The 16,491-nt window shown below is 40.2% G+C and overlaps 2 protein-coding genes across 5 annotated transcripts in view; one reads left to right on the forward strand and one right to left on the reverse strand.

Annotated features, from left to right (window-relative positions):
* The window catches only part of LOC109993980 (arf-GAP with dual PH domain-containing protein 1), a 38,151-nt gene that overhangs the window by 10,100 nt on the left and 11,560 nt on the right, over window positions 1-16,491 (forward strand). For 2 of the 4 annotated variants that reach the window (XM_065964345.1, XM_020647167.3), the window contains one exon: window positions 38-809. In XM_065964345.1, the coding sequence (XP_065820417.1) occupies window positions 38-66 (29 nt within the window). In that variant the 3' untranslated portion in view covers window positions 67-809. Of the gene's footprint in view, window positions 1-37; window positions 810-3,799; window positions 4,883-16,491 lie in introns of those variants that run through there. The other 2 variants (XR_002278398.3, XR_010668826.1) reach the window with 2 other exon arrangements.
* The window catches only part of LOC109994003 (ras-related protein Rab-26), a 60,383-nt gene continuing 44,698 nt past the window's right edge, over window positions 807-16,491 (reverse strand). The window contains exons 6-9 of the mRNA XM_020647169.3: window positions 5,990-6,055; window positions 4,115-4,171; window positions 2,745-2,821; window positions 807-2,196 (exon numbers count right to left, since the gene is read on the reverse strand). Of these exons, the coding sequence (XP_020502825.1) occupies window positions 2,097-2,196; window positions 2,745-2,821; window positions 4,115-4,171; window positions 5,990-6,055 (300 nt within the window). The 3' untranslated portion in view covers window positions 807-2,096. The remainder of the gene's footprint in view (window positions 2,197-2,744; window positions 2,822-4,114; window positions 4,172-5,989; window positions 6,056-16,491) is intronic.

Below are 16,491 nucleotides of genomic sequence, written 5' to 3' on the forward strand. Positions count from 1 at the left end.
TGATTTAAGTCTTCCTTTTGTTGCCCTCTCTCTGCAGTGGAGGCCTATTTTAAGCACAAACCATAACAGGCTTAGTGTTTGAAGGACTTTTGCTGAGGAACCACAAAGCAAAGGAGTTAAAAGGTGACATGACACTTTGGACAATAATCATTCCTACACAGACTCCTTCACTACTCAACCTCACATCATGTGCCACTCCCTTTTAAAGGGAAACCAATTCACTTCAGTGCTCAAATATTAGCCCATGTTACATAACCTTTATACTTGAAAGAGGTCAGTCCTCCTCACCTGTATGTGCAGATTTTAAAGAAGTATGCCAAGTTTGTAGGAATCAGATCTGTTGTCAAAGGTTGTCGTGCATGTTTGTGTGCAGAGGAGTACATTCAAAAACACATCGTGTTATTTATTTTTTAACTGCCTGATTTGCTAAATGCAGCTTGTAATGTTTTGACACTGATCACCGCTGCTAAAAGAAGCTATGTGTATATCCGGCCCCTGAATGTAAGCTGCTTGGTGCATTTTATTGTGAAACTGGGTAAAAATTGAGTTTAGTTTAAGAATTTACTGTGATGTAGTACCATTATTTGTCCAGCAGAGGGAGACAGAGGAAACAGTTTAAACTTACTTTAAACCAGAGAGACTTGAGGTGTGCACATTGAAGGTGAATGTAAGTGCTGTAAAGAAAAGTATGAAGATGAACAGTATTATGATGGGGCAGCTCCACTGTGTTTGCTCTTCAGTCGCGGTGGAGAGGAAAATGTTGACCTGAAAATTAAACATGGTCGTCAATATTAAAAGGGCTAAAGTCACATTAACTTCTGTTTTATTGGGTTTAACTTTCAGTTACAAGAAAGAAGTTGCACATTGAAAAATAGGTAAAGCCAAAATCATTACATTACTTTAAACATTAAGTTTGGAAAATACTGTGAATACTGTACAGAGATTCTGTTTCTGTGACTACCATGAATTCTATCAAAGCAACAGTTGTATCAAAAAGAGGCAAATGCTTCTAAAATGGAGAACATACGGTTTTAAGAAACATACCAGTCAATGCATTTAAGAAAACATGGCACTATATACCCCATTTATATATTTAAGATTGGTTCTAAAAGCAAGCAGCAGACTAATGTTTCACTGTTAACTTCAAATGAAGAGTGTTACTAGAGGAAACACTTTCAGTATAATATAAACATCTATTCCTCCCAACCTGCGCTAATGAACCATTACAGTGTTGTTCTCCAACATCTCGTCTTTACAAGCAGAAACAAAAGTATTTACATCAAATAGAGAAGTTGCATTCGAGCACTCCCAAGATTCAACATTGATCCTCTTACTTTGGAAAAATGACCAAAAGATTTCATGTGACCCATTAAAAGTTGCCTTTAAACTACTGTATACTTCCTTTTTCCATCTAGCATGAATTCAAATCTATTCAAATAATCATACATTTGAGCTTTTCTGAAATAGAAAACTCATTAAAAAAAAATAGCCACTTCCATTTACTTGAATGTTAAATGAGTGAAACTTCTTCCCAAATATCCACAACTGAATCATGGCAATGCTTAGATCGAGTTTATGCTGGTGAGCTAATTTGGCTCCAAATAGCCTGTAGAATCACTGACATGAACACTGAGGCATAGACAGAACTTCACTATACATCTATTATAGAAACATTCATCCAAAATGACATTAACTAAAAAAAAAAAAGACAAATCTGAAGTAATGAAATCCCTTTACAATAACATAACACCAAGTTGTGCAAATCTATTTGGTTGGTGTCTGCATGAAGGAGAAGAGTTATTATCATGCAGCTACAGTTATGGAAAAAATAATGTCCATTTATGATAATGAGCGAGGTGAGCAGCACTTAACTTTGTCTGTCGCAAACCATAACTCGAGGCTACATTCACAGCTGCAGGAGGACGGAAAGAAAGAGATGAGCTCAGGACTACAGTTTGGAGTTTGTGAAGACAGACAGAAGGACAAAAAAGTTTTTTACCTCGCTGGAGCTGACTCCTCATCTCAGATATGAACATGAGTGATTCACACACACATAAATACACACACACAGATCCAGGGAGTGACTGTGGAAGGCTTTAAGTTCTGCAGCAGCCTGCACCCTTCATCTCCTTGTTCACATACTCCTGCAGCTTAAACTTCTCGCTGGGATCCTTCGTAGATCGGTGCTTCAGCTCCCTGAGACAGAGGACGAGATCAGGATTAACAAAGAAGAGTCACACATTAATAAACAATAGAAATGGGAATCATTATTGATTTTGAGTAAACAGAAAACAGATTAAATCTATCTGCAAGCAGGAGACATATTGTATCCAGTAATTAAAATGATGATTTTTCCTAAATATTCATTCAGGCATTTTAAGAGAAAATAAAAAAATGTTCCTGGCTTAGTATTTCATTATCTTTGTGTTAAAAACGTTGCAAGTTGAGTATTATGTTGAGCCAAATTATGTGCAGAGAAAAAAATAAATCAGTGACAGACACAGAACTGTGAAAAAGATATTTAATGAGATATGACTGCAGTAATATCTCATACTTGATGTGTTTAACTGATTTGCTAAATGCAGCTTGTAATGGTTTGATGCCAATCACTGCTGCTAAAATACATTTTAAAAATATTTTTCGGCCCCTGATTGTAAACTGCTCGTGAGTTTTCAGGAGTGCATGCGTGAAAAGGGTCTTTAGTTAAACCAACCCTCAGCACTTTAAGAGAGAATGATACCCACTTTGCCACGGCAGTAAAAGCCAGCTCCACATTGAGACCTGACCTGGCGCTGGTCTCCATGAAAGGAACTCCAAACTCCTGCAGAATCAAAGCAAAAACCAGTAATGGGAAACTTTTAGCTTTGAAGATTTCTCTGTGAAATTGGCCTCTGGATTTTAAAAGTCCCCAAAATAGATACCGGCAAATTCTAAGCACTAGAATTTAGCAACCTTTACCCTATGCCCACTGTAGCTGAAAAATAATGTTATGAAAAAAAACAGGGCTGATTCTTTGATTTGTGTTTTAACTACATTTTTTGCATTTAATGTTTATTTTCCCTCAGGAAAATGTTGAAACTTGAATTCCTCCAGAGGCGCATTTTCTGATGGAATAGCCATGAATAGGGAGAGAAGCTTGTTGCAGCCATGTTTTTTTTTTTTTTTAAACAAAGTTCTAACCCACCAAGAATTTGTTGCCATTTAGCAATTAAGATAATCAGGAATCATCTTTTTGCATCTTTCTAAAGTTTGACTAGCTGTCAGATCTCAGACATGGTCAAAGTTTATCTTTGAGAAACTTGCCACAGAAGACTAAGAAGAGAAATTAAGATTTAGCACGTCACAACATGATACTCTCTCTGATTGGCCACAAAATGTAAAAATCATAGACTTTACAGCACAATGGTGAATGCACACATTTGTCTCCCAGCTTTTCCTCTGCAGGGGGATTGGTCTCAGTCCACAGTGAAGGTAACTGATGTGTTTCTTCCCTGGGCTAGACCTCAAGTTACTTAATGGCACTTTATTGCTTCCACTTCTGGAGATAACCGCTTAGCTGTTTGCTCTTTGTTTTGTGAGCCACCCTGCAAAGCAAAATAAATGTTTGCTTCTGGTTTCAGTGCTCAGTGGCTTCAGTCGTCTGTGTGCCGAGGTTTATCACAGACGGATAAACATTTTACAGATGACACAGAAGGCAGGAAGCTATGCTATAAATATTCATCATGTAATGTTTCATCTACAAGAGCAACAAAATGTCTGAGGCTTTTTTCTCTGTTCCATTTATCTTTTTGGGTTGCAGGTGGTGCATTTCCCCCCCATATAACAGACGGTCTAAATCTGAGAGAGAGCCCCAATGAAAAGAAGAACTGATACCTAAACAATATCACCTTTCTGGTAGATCGGTAATCTTCACATCTTCCATAGAAATTCAATAATGCATACAAATACCTTTTAAAATGACACAAAGGAGAATCACTACCTCCATATTTCACTAACAGGGCCTTAACTTCGAGAGAATCAAAGTTGCATTAAATCATTGTAGTTATTCTGACAGCTGAATTAATGTGGGGAGAAAATACTGTGCTCAGTTTTTCATCAGTTTCTACTAATTTACCTTTGCAAGCCTCTCTCCATCTTCTCTCTTCACCACCCTCTCATGAGTTGAATCAGCCTGGTGCGACAGGAAAAACAGGGTCACACATGAGAGCATCATGCAACACCAACATCAGTGCTAAAAAACCACAACATCCACCTACCCACTGGGCAGATCGTCACTATTTATCCACAGCTTACGTTCAAGTGTTCCTGGTGTTCAGGTCTGATAGCAGCTAATGAGTCAAGATTGGCTCTCACAGTGCTAATTAGGGACTGATATGGAGTGCTGGGGACTGAAACTAGACCGAGCTCCAAGGCAGAGACATCTGTCTCTGTTCAGAGGGGAGATGTGAATGGCAGTTATACAAAAAAATGTGTAACAGCGATATTTTCACATTAACAGGTTGACGTATTATCAGACGTGTATGTGAGTGTGCTGTAGATAAACATGAATTTAGGGGAAAAAACAGTCACCTATGATTCACTGACTTAGCTTTCAACTGGTTTAGGTTTTTATTTTGTTTTTTCTCAAACGCAATCAGTGCTTCAGGCTGTGTGTGTATGTATTAGAAATGTGTATTGGGAGAAGCAGATGGCCTAGTGGGCGGCCCGGGTTTGAGGTCCGACCTGTGGCTCCTCTCCTGCATGTCATTACCCACTCTCTCTCTGATATCCTACGCCATCCACTGTCCTATCAAATAAAGGCTTTAAAGCCCAACACAGATCTTTGAAAAAAGAAATGTGGATGGCTACTTATGCTAATAAAACAATATATTTTTCTATCCCACTTAAGGAGCATGAAAATGTTTTTTAATAGAATCCTAACAGTGTTTGTTTGTAATGTACTTAAAGTTCCCGTGAGGAACTTCCAGCTTGGGTTGCTTTTGGTGCCCCCCTGTGGACAAAGCAGTCCCTCTTACCCTTTAGCTGATCTTGTCCTGTACATTTGTTAATAGATTTTTTTCAGATAAAATGTAATCCTGCTTTCTTTAAACAGTCGAATGTATCACTCATCTGGAGTCTTTGTATTGACAATACAAAGGTTGTTCCAGCAGCATGCTGTAAATCACTTTATACGACATCTACCCTGGCATAGCTCTTTTATGCATTATTAATAACAATATAAAAATAATTGATCTTGTGTGCTTTAGCAGGTCATAAAGAGACATCAATAATAGTTTCAGTCTGTTTCATAAGCAGCTAAAAACTCCTCACAGGAGCTTTAAACTCCAGCTATTGAAGATCTGAATCTTTAAATATAAAACAGATGAGGACTTTTATTTTTAGAAAACAAAGCTAAAAAAGGGAAGGGCACTGTAGTGTTTGGAAAACATGACTAAAAAAAAAAAGAGTCATTATTGAAGTTTTGGGACTAATTATAGCCATATATAAATACACATTTGGTTCTCCACTGAGTCACTTACTCTGAGTAAACTTCAGTGCCCACAGTCGATGTCATCAAAGAAGCTGTCAGGCGGTGTAGCAGTGTGACTCAGTGATTGGTTCTCAATAGTTTTTGGACACAAATTGGATGAGCACAGAGGAAAACGATAGATCGTGATGGACTGCAGAGAAGAGAGGCTATTTTCTACTAAGGTGATTTAAAAAAAAAAAAAAATTGCATAAACTGCAAGACTTTTACCATAAATTCATGTTTTATCTACTTTATAGTTGCTATAAAAAAGCTCTGCCTTGATAAAATAAATTGTGTAACATTTTTTTGTTAAAGGTTAACTCAAGAACTAATTGGACATAACATCAAAAACTGACCTTTTTAGTATGCTGTGCTTCAAGTTTAAGAACCAAAATTAGTGTTATTGTTTGACGCAAAGCCCGAGTGAATGTCCCTCTGTGTCTTTACCTACAGTCATAAGAATTTCCCACAATGCCTTGCCTTGTTTCCAAGCAGCATGAGGACCACATCCTGTTGGGCGTACTCATGGATCTCAGTCAGCCATGCCTGGCAACAACACAGGACAAAGAGAGAGAGAGAGAGCCGTTAGAGGAGCCATCAGACATTATGGGTGTGAAAACCTATAAAAAAGGAACAACCTGACATTAGTGAGAGGGAAGTAGAAATGTGTCGTTCACATTAAAAAAAAGAGCTTTAGGAAAAGAAAAACCTTGCTTGGGACTCAGCAAGGATGAGTCTGAGCATTAAATCTAATAACACGAATAAAGAGAAGGAAGAAGAAAGCAGCATTTAGAAGATGGATTTGTGAGAGAGGATGAAATAAATCCACAGATTAGATGGAAAGACTGAGGCAAGGACGAAGAAATAAAAGGGATGAGAGCAAGGCATGGTTTTTGTGAGGAATACTTAAAAGCTAGAGCAAGAGTTACAGAAACACTCGTCATGGGTTTAATCTACACTGTGTGCTAAACCCTGCCTTCATTACACTTAACAATTTACACGGGGTTCACAGGGAGCAAAGAACACTGAGCAGTACCTGAAACATCCCATCATTGTTAGTGAGCATTTTATCAACCCAGACACACACCTGCTGAAATAATATCCCTCATCTCAGCACAAAGCCTAATTGTACCCACAGTGAATTACTCCACATTGGATTTCTGAGCGGCCGCAGATCATTCAGCCTTTTCTTCAGCACTCCCTCTCCAGAGCCCTTTCCCCTCTGACGGTTCTCCTAATTAATTCTGGTGATGACTCCGTGTTTGTACGGGGCTTTCAGCCGGGTCACCTCCAGCCAAAGGTCATGTTAAACAACAGGAGATGAGATACGCAACATGTTGACATGGTGCCTGTGAAAACCAGTTTGTGCCTTTTCTGAAGGGAGATCTTACCTATGAGGGGTTGGTATTTGTTGATTTAAACATTTCTCAGTTTAATAACGGGTGTAAAATAGTATGGTTTACAATATTTTATCATTAAACTAATAAGTATTGAAATATGGACATTTTAAGCAGCATTGAGAGATGGTGACATTTGAAGGGTTATCCCATAACTTAGGTCTGTACCAAAATATTTCAACTATAAAATGATTTGGCAAGTCTTCTATGTTCCCAATTCAACCTATCCTTACCAGTTCATCTTGAACTTTTCCAGTGAGATATCTCAACATGTACTGGATTAATTGGATTTTGGACAAACGTTGATTATCTTTAGATGTTGTGTACTATGGACTTTTCCAGAGTTTATTTCTCTGTAGCACCTCAAGATATTGTTGTTTATTAAGTGAAGCTACAGAACTAATGCCAGTATCATCTGCTGCTCTTTTTGTTGTACCAAGCAGATTTAGATGCAAAAAATCTTATTTAACATGGATAACCTTGGGATGTACAAATGTTTAAACATGGACGTAGTCTCAGTGACATCACTGGTTTCATTGGTTTGTGAAGTGGAATTTTGAAGCCTATCAGTAGTGGTTGCCATATTGGAAATTCTGTCTCATAGTAACTTTTGGTCACCCTAGCATCAGGCTAAAAGCAGGCGCTAACTATTATCCTTGATAAAATAAAATAAAATAAATTATTTCCAGGACTTTTTCAGCCTGAAGTGGACACTCAAGAAACTGCAGTTCGCCTGGTTTGAACTGCAACTACAGCATGTTTTCATCACTGCTCCATGCTCTACACTTTCCAGAGAATATTAAATATTTTACCCTCGAACTTTAGTCAAACAATCCTGTAATGTTGATGACAGCTTTAAGTGAAGCAACAACGCCATCTATTGGGCGTCACATATATATAGAGCAGTCATGGTTAGTTAGTCACTGTTTGTGAATGTAACCGGCAGCCTCTGGATTAAAAAGCATATGCATTGCTACGTCGTTGTCCGCCTGTTTCATCTCGGGGTTTTACAAACATTACATTGGCGACGAGGAGTAAAGGAAAAGACGCAAAGAGGCATTTTTCAGTGAAAGAAAAGTAAACTGGACAGACGGAGACCAAGTTGATAGCGACCACGAAGCTAAAGCAGAACAACGTGACTGTACAACTTGGATAAAAACTAGCAAGCATGGCTGCCGCAGCACACGCAACTCTACCACCTTTCGACACAGAAACAGATCCTGGATCTATTGGACCACGGTGGAACAAATGGGTGCAAAGGTTTGAGAATTATGTGACTGCTATGAACATTACTGGAGATGCGAGAATTAAAGCATTGCTGTTGCATATCGCAGGAGAACGTGTGCACGACATATATGACACGTTAGCAGCACAGGATGATAAATATGCAGACGTGCAGGAGAAGCTAACTGGCTATTTCTCTCCCAAGAAGAACGCACAGTACCAAGTCTATATTTTTAGAAAAGCCATGCAAGAACCAGGAGAATGTCTGGACAATTATCACACTAGACTGAAGATGCTGGCTAAGAATTGTGAGTTTGCAGATACTACGGTGGAGATAAAAACTCAAATAATACAGTGCTGTACGTCATCTAGGCTGCGGAGGAAAGCACTGAGGGAACCAAATATGACTTTGGATCAGCTCCTTGATCACGCAAGGACACTTGAACTGTCGGAAATGCAAGCGAGTGGCATGGAAAAACACGCAGCAGCTACGCCTTCAGTGAATGCAGTTAACAGGAAACCCGTGGATAAGCACTATCCAAACAATAGAAAGTGGCCTGAAAAACAGCGTCTCACTCACAACAACCGCTGCAGGAACTGTGGAGGCAAATATCCTCATGATGGTGAGTGTCCTGCTAAAAACAAAGAATGTAGAGCCTGTGGAAAATTAAACCATTTCGCTAAACAATGTCGCTCAACATCCAAAGACAGTATTAAAAGACAGCCCCGATACACTGTTAAACAACACTACAGAAAAGTCCACCACATAACAAAAGCTGCACCAGATAATGAAACACAACATGACTCCTCAAGCAGTGATGATAAATATGTGTTCACAGTTAGTGATGACAATACATCGGACTTGCCACAGACGCAAATCAAGCTGAATGACCGTGCAAGTGCTAATCGATTCAGGAGCCTCAGCTAATTGTATTAGTGAAGTGAGTTTTGAGACACTAATGCCACGCCCACAGCTCAATCACAGTGCGACCAAGATTTACCCCTTCCGCTCCAATGTTCCTTTGCCTGTCAGTGGTGCATTCAAGTGCAGCGTGGAAAAGGGACAGAAAAAAACAAGGTACACATTCTATGTCATTAAAGGTGACTGTTTTAATGTACTTAGCTATAAAACATCGAAAACACTTGGTCTGATTAAAATAGTCACTGCAGTATCATCCACACCACAGCATAGCACAGCTGCTGATGAGCTGGTGGCAAACAATCCAGAACTGTTCCATGGTATTGGAAAGTTACAAGATTTTCAGGTGAAACTACATATAAATCCTGACATCAAACCCACATGTCAACCTCATCGACGAGTGCCATTCCATATCCGACAGAAGGTTGAGGATGAGCTTCGGAAGCTGGAGGCAGATGGTATCATTGAAGAGGTCACTGGCCCGACGCCATGGGTCTCGCCCATTGTTGCAGCTCCTAAGCCTAAAGCTCCAAACAAAGTAAGGATCTGTGTTGACATGCGGCAAGCTAATACGGCCATAGAAAGAGAACGTCACATCACTCCCACCATGGACGCCGTGATACATGAGTTAAATGGAGCTACGGTGTTCTCTAAACTGGACCTGAGAGCTGGATATCACCAACTAGAGCTGCATCCAGACAGTAGGTACATAACTACATTCACGACTCACCTTGGATTGAGGCGCTACAAAAGGCTTAGTTTTGGCATATCTTCCGCTGCTGAGGTGTTTCAAAACACCATATGTCAAACACTACAAGGTCTCTCTGGCGTCAAGAACCTCAGTGATGACATCATAGTCTACGGCGCTTCTCAGAAGGAACATGACAACAACCTACGAGCGCTGTTCCAAAGACTCAAAGAAAGCGGTCTCACACTGAACCGTGAAAAATGTGAGTTCAACAAATCCAGGCTTCAATTCTTCGGTTTTGTTTTCTCAGCACAAGGTGTTTCAGCTGACCCCAAGAAGGTCGCTGCAGTTCAACACGCTGCAGAACCACAGACTGTCAGTGAAGTCAAGAGCCTGCTGGGCATGGCCAACTATTGCTCCAGGTTTATAAAAGACTTTGCCTCTATCTCTGAGTCCCTTCGCAAGATAACCAGAAAGGACCTGCCCTGGGAATGGGGTCCAGAACAGCAAGCTGCATTTCAAGCATTAAAGAACGGTCTAACAAGTGACACAGTTATGTCATACTTTGACCCAAGCAAAGAGACTGAGTTAGTTGTGGATGCTAGCCCTGTCGGACTGGGTGCTATTCTCAGTCAAAAGGATGAAAAAGGAGAAAAGCATATAATAGCGTATGCTAGTCGATTTCTCAGTGATGTGGAGAGGAGATATTCACAGACAGAGAAAGAAGCTCTGGCCATTGTGTGGAGTTGTGAACACTTCCATCTGTACATTTATGGTCATCCTGTAACTCTAGTAACTGACCACAAAGCTCTGGAGATTATATGGAACAACCCAAGATCAAAACCTCCTGCCAGAATTGAGAGATGGGGACTAAGACTTCAGCCCTACAACTTCAAGATGGAGTAAAGAAAAGGAGCTGACAACCCTGCTGACTACATGTCCCGTCACCCCATCCGTTTTGACACAGCTGACAACGCACGTGCAACGAAAGTGGCAGAGGAGTATGTTAACTTCATCGTGAGTAATGCGATACCAAAAGCTATGACACTCGCTGAGATCAAAGCTGAGACTCTTAAAGACACAATCCTTCAAGAGGTCAGTGAGTGCATCAGACACAACACATGGAACAAATTGGACAAGTCACGTAATACAGACATACTAAAGCAGTTCAAACAAGTCAGCAGTGAACTATCAATATCACATGACTCAGACATCGTACTGCGGGGGACTAGAATAGTTATTCCCACTTCCCTACAAGAGAGAGTGCTACGGTTAGCCCATGAAGGACATCAGGGAATTGTTAAAACTAAAACACTACTCAGAACCAAGGTATGGTTTCCAGACATAGATCGAAAAGTGTTGCTGTTTGTGAATGTAACCGGCAGCCTCTGGATTAAAAAGCATATGCATTGCTACGTCGTTGTCCGCCTGTTTCATCTCGGGGTTTTACAAACATTACAAATCCGACCTCTGAACTCACCCGGTCAGCTCATCATCCAACAGAATGATGCATGGCTCTTTGCAGGTTCACATGATTAGCATTACATGACCACGCTCTAACATGTAGGTGGCTATAAATAAAAGATCTGAGTTCCACCAGCGAGCACTTCATCATACCTTTAACTCATGCAGCCAGTCACTTTTTCTTAAAGGATCTTCAGATCCTCATATGCAAGGACGAAGAATTAATTATATTTTACAATTGAACTTTTGTCTTCTTAAGTAACACTTTTAATAGATACATAAATCATCCCTACATGAATTTAAGTTTATATAAAAGGTATTAATGGGAAAACACAGTAACAATTTAGAAAAAAGGAAGATAGAAAATAATGCTCAATAATATGAAAGGGATAAAGTCAACTGAGCAGCATGTAAATTCAACAGTGTGAGCAGGGCCATGATGAATTCACCAGTCTCTGTAAACTCCACTACATCTACTATCATGTTCTGTTGCATGTTTACTTCATGTACCATCTTCAATTTGCTAGATTTCTCTGACGGAGTACATTTTCTGCATCGTTTAACCCCTCGGTTATTGTCTCAATTCTTTCAGTAAGAAGACAAAGGGCAAGTTCAAGGGACTCCTTTGAAGCTAGACATGACTACAGTTATGTAAAGATGTACACTGTACAATTGTATACAATGCACGACTAGAGCTCATGATTTATGTGCTCAGAATGTACGATTGATTGTCAGGCACGACCTGAGAGCTCGCTGCGTACAAGTTATATCGAGAGCGTTCACAATTTTTTAATATAGAATTCCCAAAGATGGAGGTTGAAGTCAGATCTGTGTGTTTCTCACAATCTGCATCACAAATACAAGCCTACTAGCAGCTTAATCATAACATGTATGCCCTGTGAATGTCTGCATATATTTCCTGCCGATGTTTCTTTGATGATAGGAGGGGAGAAACAGCTTAAACCCGGTTGCCATGGTGATTTGGATGCTGTGCCACTTTTTGTGCAGACACAATCAAGAAAAAAGTCTCAAAGTCAGGCAATTGGCTTGTGGCTCTGCTCTCACTGTGAGAGTGTGTGCAGTCGTATGACCGAAGTATCAAACATGCCAGAAAAAAAGCCAGAGCGGTCGGGAGCAGCTGATCAAGCCGTGATAAGACGTCGTACCTCAATGTACGCTACACGACTGAAAACGTGCGATTGGGCTGAAATTAAACCAAACTTTAAAATTAGTTGTACAATCAAAAATCGGGTCTACATCGGGCTGAAATCGTACAGTGGTACGCACAGCTTGTGATCAGAGCCACGTCCTTAGCAACAATCTGTTACTTATAACAGCCTGTTCTTCAAAGCAGCAGGTTGCTAATTAAAAATAGCTTCTGCCAAACAGAATCAAGAATTTAACACAGCTGTGTAACAATCAGTGTTTCTCTACAGCGCCTTAGTTCTGGCCATTATTTAAGGTGTTGTAAACTGAACTTTCATGTTTTTCATACCGACAAAGAACGCTCTACAGCATTTCTTTAATTAAATCAGAATTATTCTTTCATTAAGATACACGGTAACAATTTCTTCTCCACTACTCTGTAAACACTGATTGTTCTCTATTAATCATGTCTTTTCAATCATACTGCGTAACCTTGAAATCACTGCTGAATCGTATTTGCAATTCAATGTTTGAATGTAATGAAGTCGGGTGATTAGAAGAACCACACAGTGTTTGTTTGGGATGATCTCTAGTGAGGTGGTGGGCTTCACCAGTGCTTCGTGGAGGAAAAAGTTTAAGGACTAGTTCTTTTGTTCAGAGAGGAACATCTATTCTGGGAAAACAAAAACAAAACTGCTGGCTTGGGTCGTTAGAATTTGCATCGGGAGTCTTTTTCAACAAAGACCTGAAGGGCTGAGATGTTACTGAGGAATATTTTGCATATTTTGCATAATCACCTGCTTCATCCATAATTCAACTTTCAAGGTTTTCCATCATTCACACAAACAGAGGAAGGTCAAGTGCTTGTCATTGCTGCTCCTGGATGTTTGGATTCTGTCCGTCCGCCTGCCTGCCTGCCTGTCTGTGGTGACTTCTATCAGTCCAATTAACACATTTGCAAGTACATCTGACCTTTGTGATAAAAAGGTTATTGCTCATCTGTCTACCAACTTTGCAAACTTGCCTCCTCCCACAACAGGTCCACACAAACCTGTGCGGGATAAAATGGTGACAGCTTTCCTCTGAGTGATTCCCTCCATATGCTGCAATTACTGTTGATGAACCGTAGCTTGTAATTAGATCATTCAGCTGTTTATAGCACTTCCCCCCCACATGGGTCATTTCACAGATACAATCATTGACTCCAGATGATGCCACTTGCCACCTCTATCCCAGGGATTTAAACTACCCCATTATCTTTTTACTCCAGGAGAGGAATGGTGTGGGCAGACAGGAAAAAAATGGCTCAATGCATTAAGTGTGATCAAAACATTATCATTTCTATTTAGAGAGTGTGCATTTCTAACTTGGACCCAAGGCCGCCCATAGAAGGTGGAAAAACGGGAAAGCTTTCTGGGGCCCACTTGCACAGGGGGATCCATAGAGGTTAGCAAAAACATTGTCCATCACACAAAGATTTAAACAATTACAACCATTGATTTGATGCAGAGTTATAAATCATGCTCAAGGCCAGTGATGTCAGACTGATACAGCTATACCAGCACCAGCTCTAAAAGCGGCTTGGCGCCAGGCAGAGGAGGCTAGCATTAACTCACATGTATTGATAAATCAAATCACATCTGTACGGACCCTTTTACAGAGGCCCAAATATGGCTTTGGGCCGGCCTGCTTGGAAAGATAAGGATCATTGATTCAAACATAATGTTGATTACACTGTTTTTATGAGTTACTTGTATAAAGGAGTGCAAAGAGGATTATAACAAACCTGAACCATGATCGCAATGTCATCACCAGCATATCGCTCAACTTAATCAACACAATTTGACATCCAAACCATCACAAACATCTCTGTTTATGAGAAAAAGACAGGGATAGAAAACACTGTGTTCTGCAGTAAACACATCCATCAGTGTGAAAGAAATGTGTCTGGAGTTTGTAGAAAGTGATAACTGATGAGTAAACAGGTTTACAAAAATAAAGCTACAATGCTCCACAGCCGAGTATTGAGAGGCTTTATATGTGAGTGAAAAGCTGAACAAACAGTGACAGCTGCTTCACAATATCTCCTCCACATGCTGTAAACACACAGCAGGAAACATGGGGCTGTGCTGTGCTGGATGTTACTCTTATAAATCAATATAGAATCAAAGAATTAATTCACATTTGCTTGTGTTGTCTTTTAGGTTAGATTCACGCTAAGAAAGTAGATCAAAACTTGTACGGCTTTAAAAAGACTTGTGAAAGTGTCTGATGTAAATGAGTAATCTGAATGCAGGTAGAAGTTAGTCTGTAAGGAACAAAAAAAAGTGAATCTTGATGTGTCTAAATCAGTCTCTGTTCTTACTGGTCTAGAGCTCTGAGGACTTAAAAAGTTTGTTCAAAATGTCAAAGTCATCCTTTGAGTCTATATTCAGAAAAGACAAAGTAATTAGGTTGTCTTTGTTCTTATATATTAAACTTTGTGATGTCAAGATGACACTGCTGCCTTCCAAACAGTCCAAGTAAGAGGTGATAACAAAGACAGAAAGACTGATGAGAGAGAGCGAGAGGTATGAGTCGCAGACAGAGCGTGTGCCAAAAGGTAGCAAGATGGAGAGACAGGCGGTGACAGTGAAAGACAAAGACACAAAGGATGTGTATCAGAGAGGAGGGGAGATAAAAGGCGGGCGCACACAGCAGCTGGCGGCTGCATCGTGACTTTGGCGAGACAACTTGTCACTGGCAGAGGCATGTGAGGGTACTTCTGATGTAGCCTTGTACGTCTCTTTCTTTTGTTGTCAATGAGATAAAGAAGCGGGGCTCGGTCCTACTCAAGGATATATGAGACTAACTAGGCCACCTGATGGTGTGGGAATAAAATGAAATGTTATCTGACTGGTGAATAAATCGAGGCAAATCAGCCGAAACCGATAGTCTCTGGATATGCTAATATCGGCTGATACTATAGAGAACAAACTATATGACTTATTTTTGTAGGCCAACCCGGAAGTAGCATCACCATGGTCTAACGAGAATTGGCCTATGGGATTTTTGCATTGGGTTTTGGATCATTGCAGAAAATAAGCTCTGTGTCAAACACACATTTCTGAAGCGTAGGCGTTTTGTTCAGCAGGATAATCTTCACAAATGAACACCATTTTTATGATGTTTGAAGAGTTAATGCGGCCGACAGAAGTAAAAAGCTAACGTTATGCTACAAGCTAACTACACCACGGTCGGATGATTGTGACGTCACTACCTTTATGCTTCAGACGATCTCCGATAAACTGATCCACGTAGTTTAATAAATTGTTTATTAACCTAAAATTCACCTTAACCTAAAGATTAAACCTACAGGAGACATCTCCGACTAGTGAGAGAGTTCCCGACCTCTGTGTGCGATGTGATGACGTTTTATGTCCCCGACAACCACTGTAGTCTCATTTAGCCACTTGTTAGCAACCGCCTTTTTAAGGACGCATAAAAACTTCAAAATTCACAAGTGGTGGTATTACCTAACGTAGTTTATGTGGTCTAAACAAACGGCAACATCTCTTAAACTTTTGTTAACCACAGACATTCATAATTGACTTTTAGACGATAGACCCCATGGCGCTCAAATGCTAACTTACTTCCGGGTTTTAGGACTCATTCCTGTGGCGCTCTATTAACTGGCCGATAAATTGCTGGGGTTCTTATTTTTACTAGAATCATATAGAAGATTACTAATCTGGGATCACAACGAGAGCATTGTGTCAGTATGTACAATTCCTTGCTTTTAAGGTGAAATGAGTGCTCAGAGATAAAATTGCCTTTGTTGCTAGGTTTCTCTAAAGGAAAAAAAAACAACAACCTTGAACTATAACATTACATGAATAACTGAATTATTTATTCTGTTCACTCTGCATCCTATAAACACCGTGGTCATGCTTTGCCGAGTACAAATTGTCTAAAATTCCTCCAGGAGCCTCTCAGTCTCTTTCCAAATGACCCAAATTTCCTTCTGCTGCACTTTTGTCTAAGCAGATTTGCAGTGTGTGACAATGCTGTTTTCTGCCAAGCTTTGATCAGGGTATTACAGCAGCAGGCAGAGCGGAGCAGTCTGCCTCCAACAACAGAGCCGAGTCAGACTGAGGCAACCCAG

This window comes from Labrus bergylta, chromosome 16 (genome assembly GCF_963930695.1).
Source record: "Labrus bergylta chromosome 16, fLabBer1.1, whole genome shotgun sequence".
Classification (NCBI taxonomy): Eukaryota; Metazoa; Chordata; class Actinopteri; order Labriformes; family Labridae; genus Labrus; species Labrus bergylta.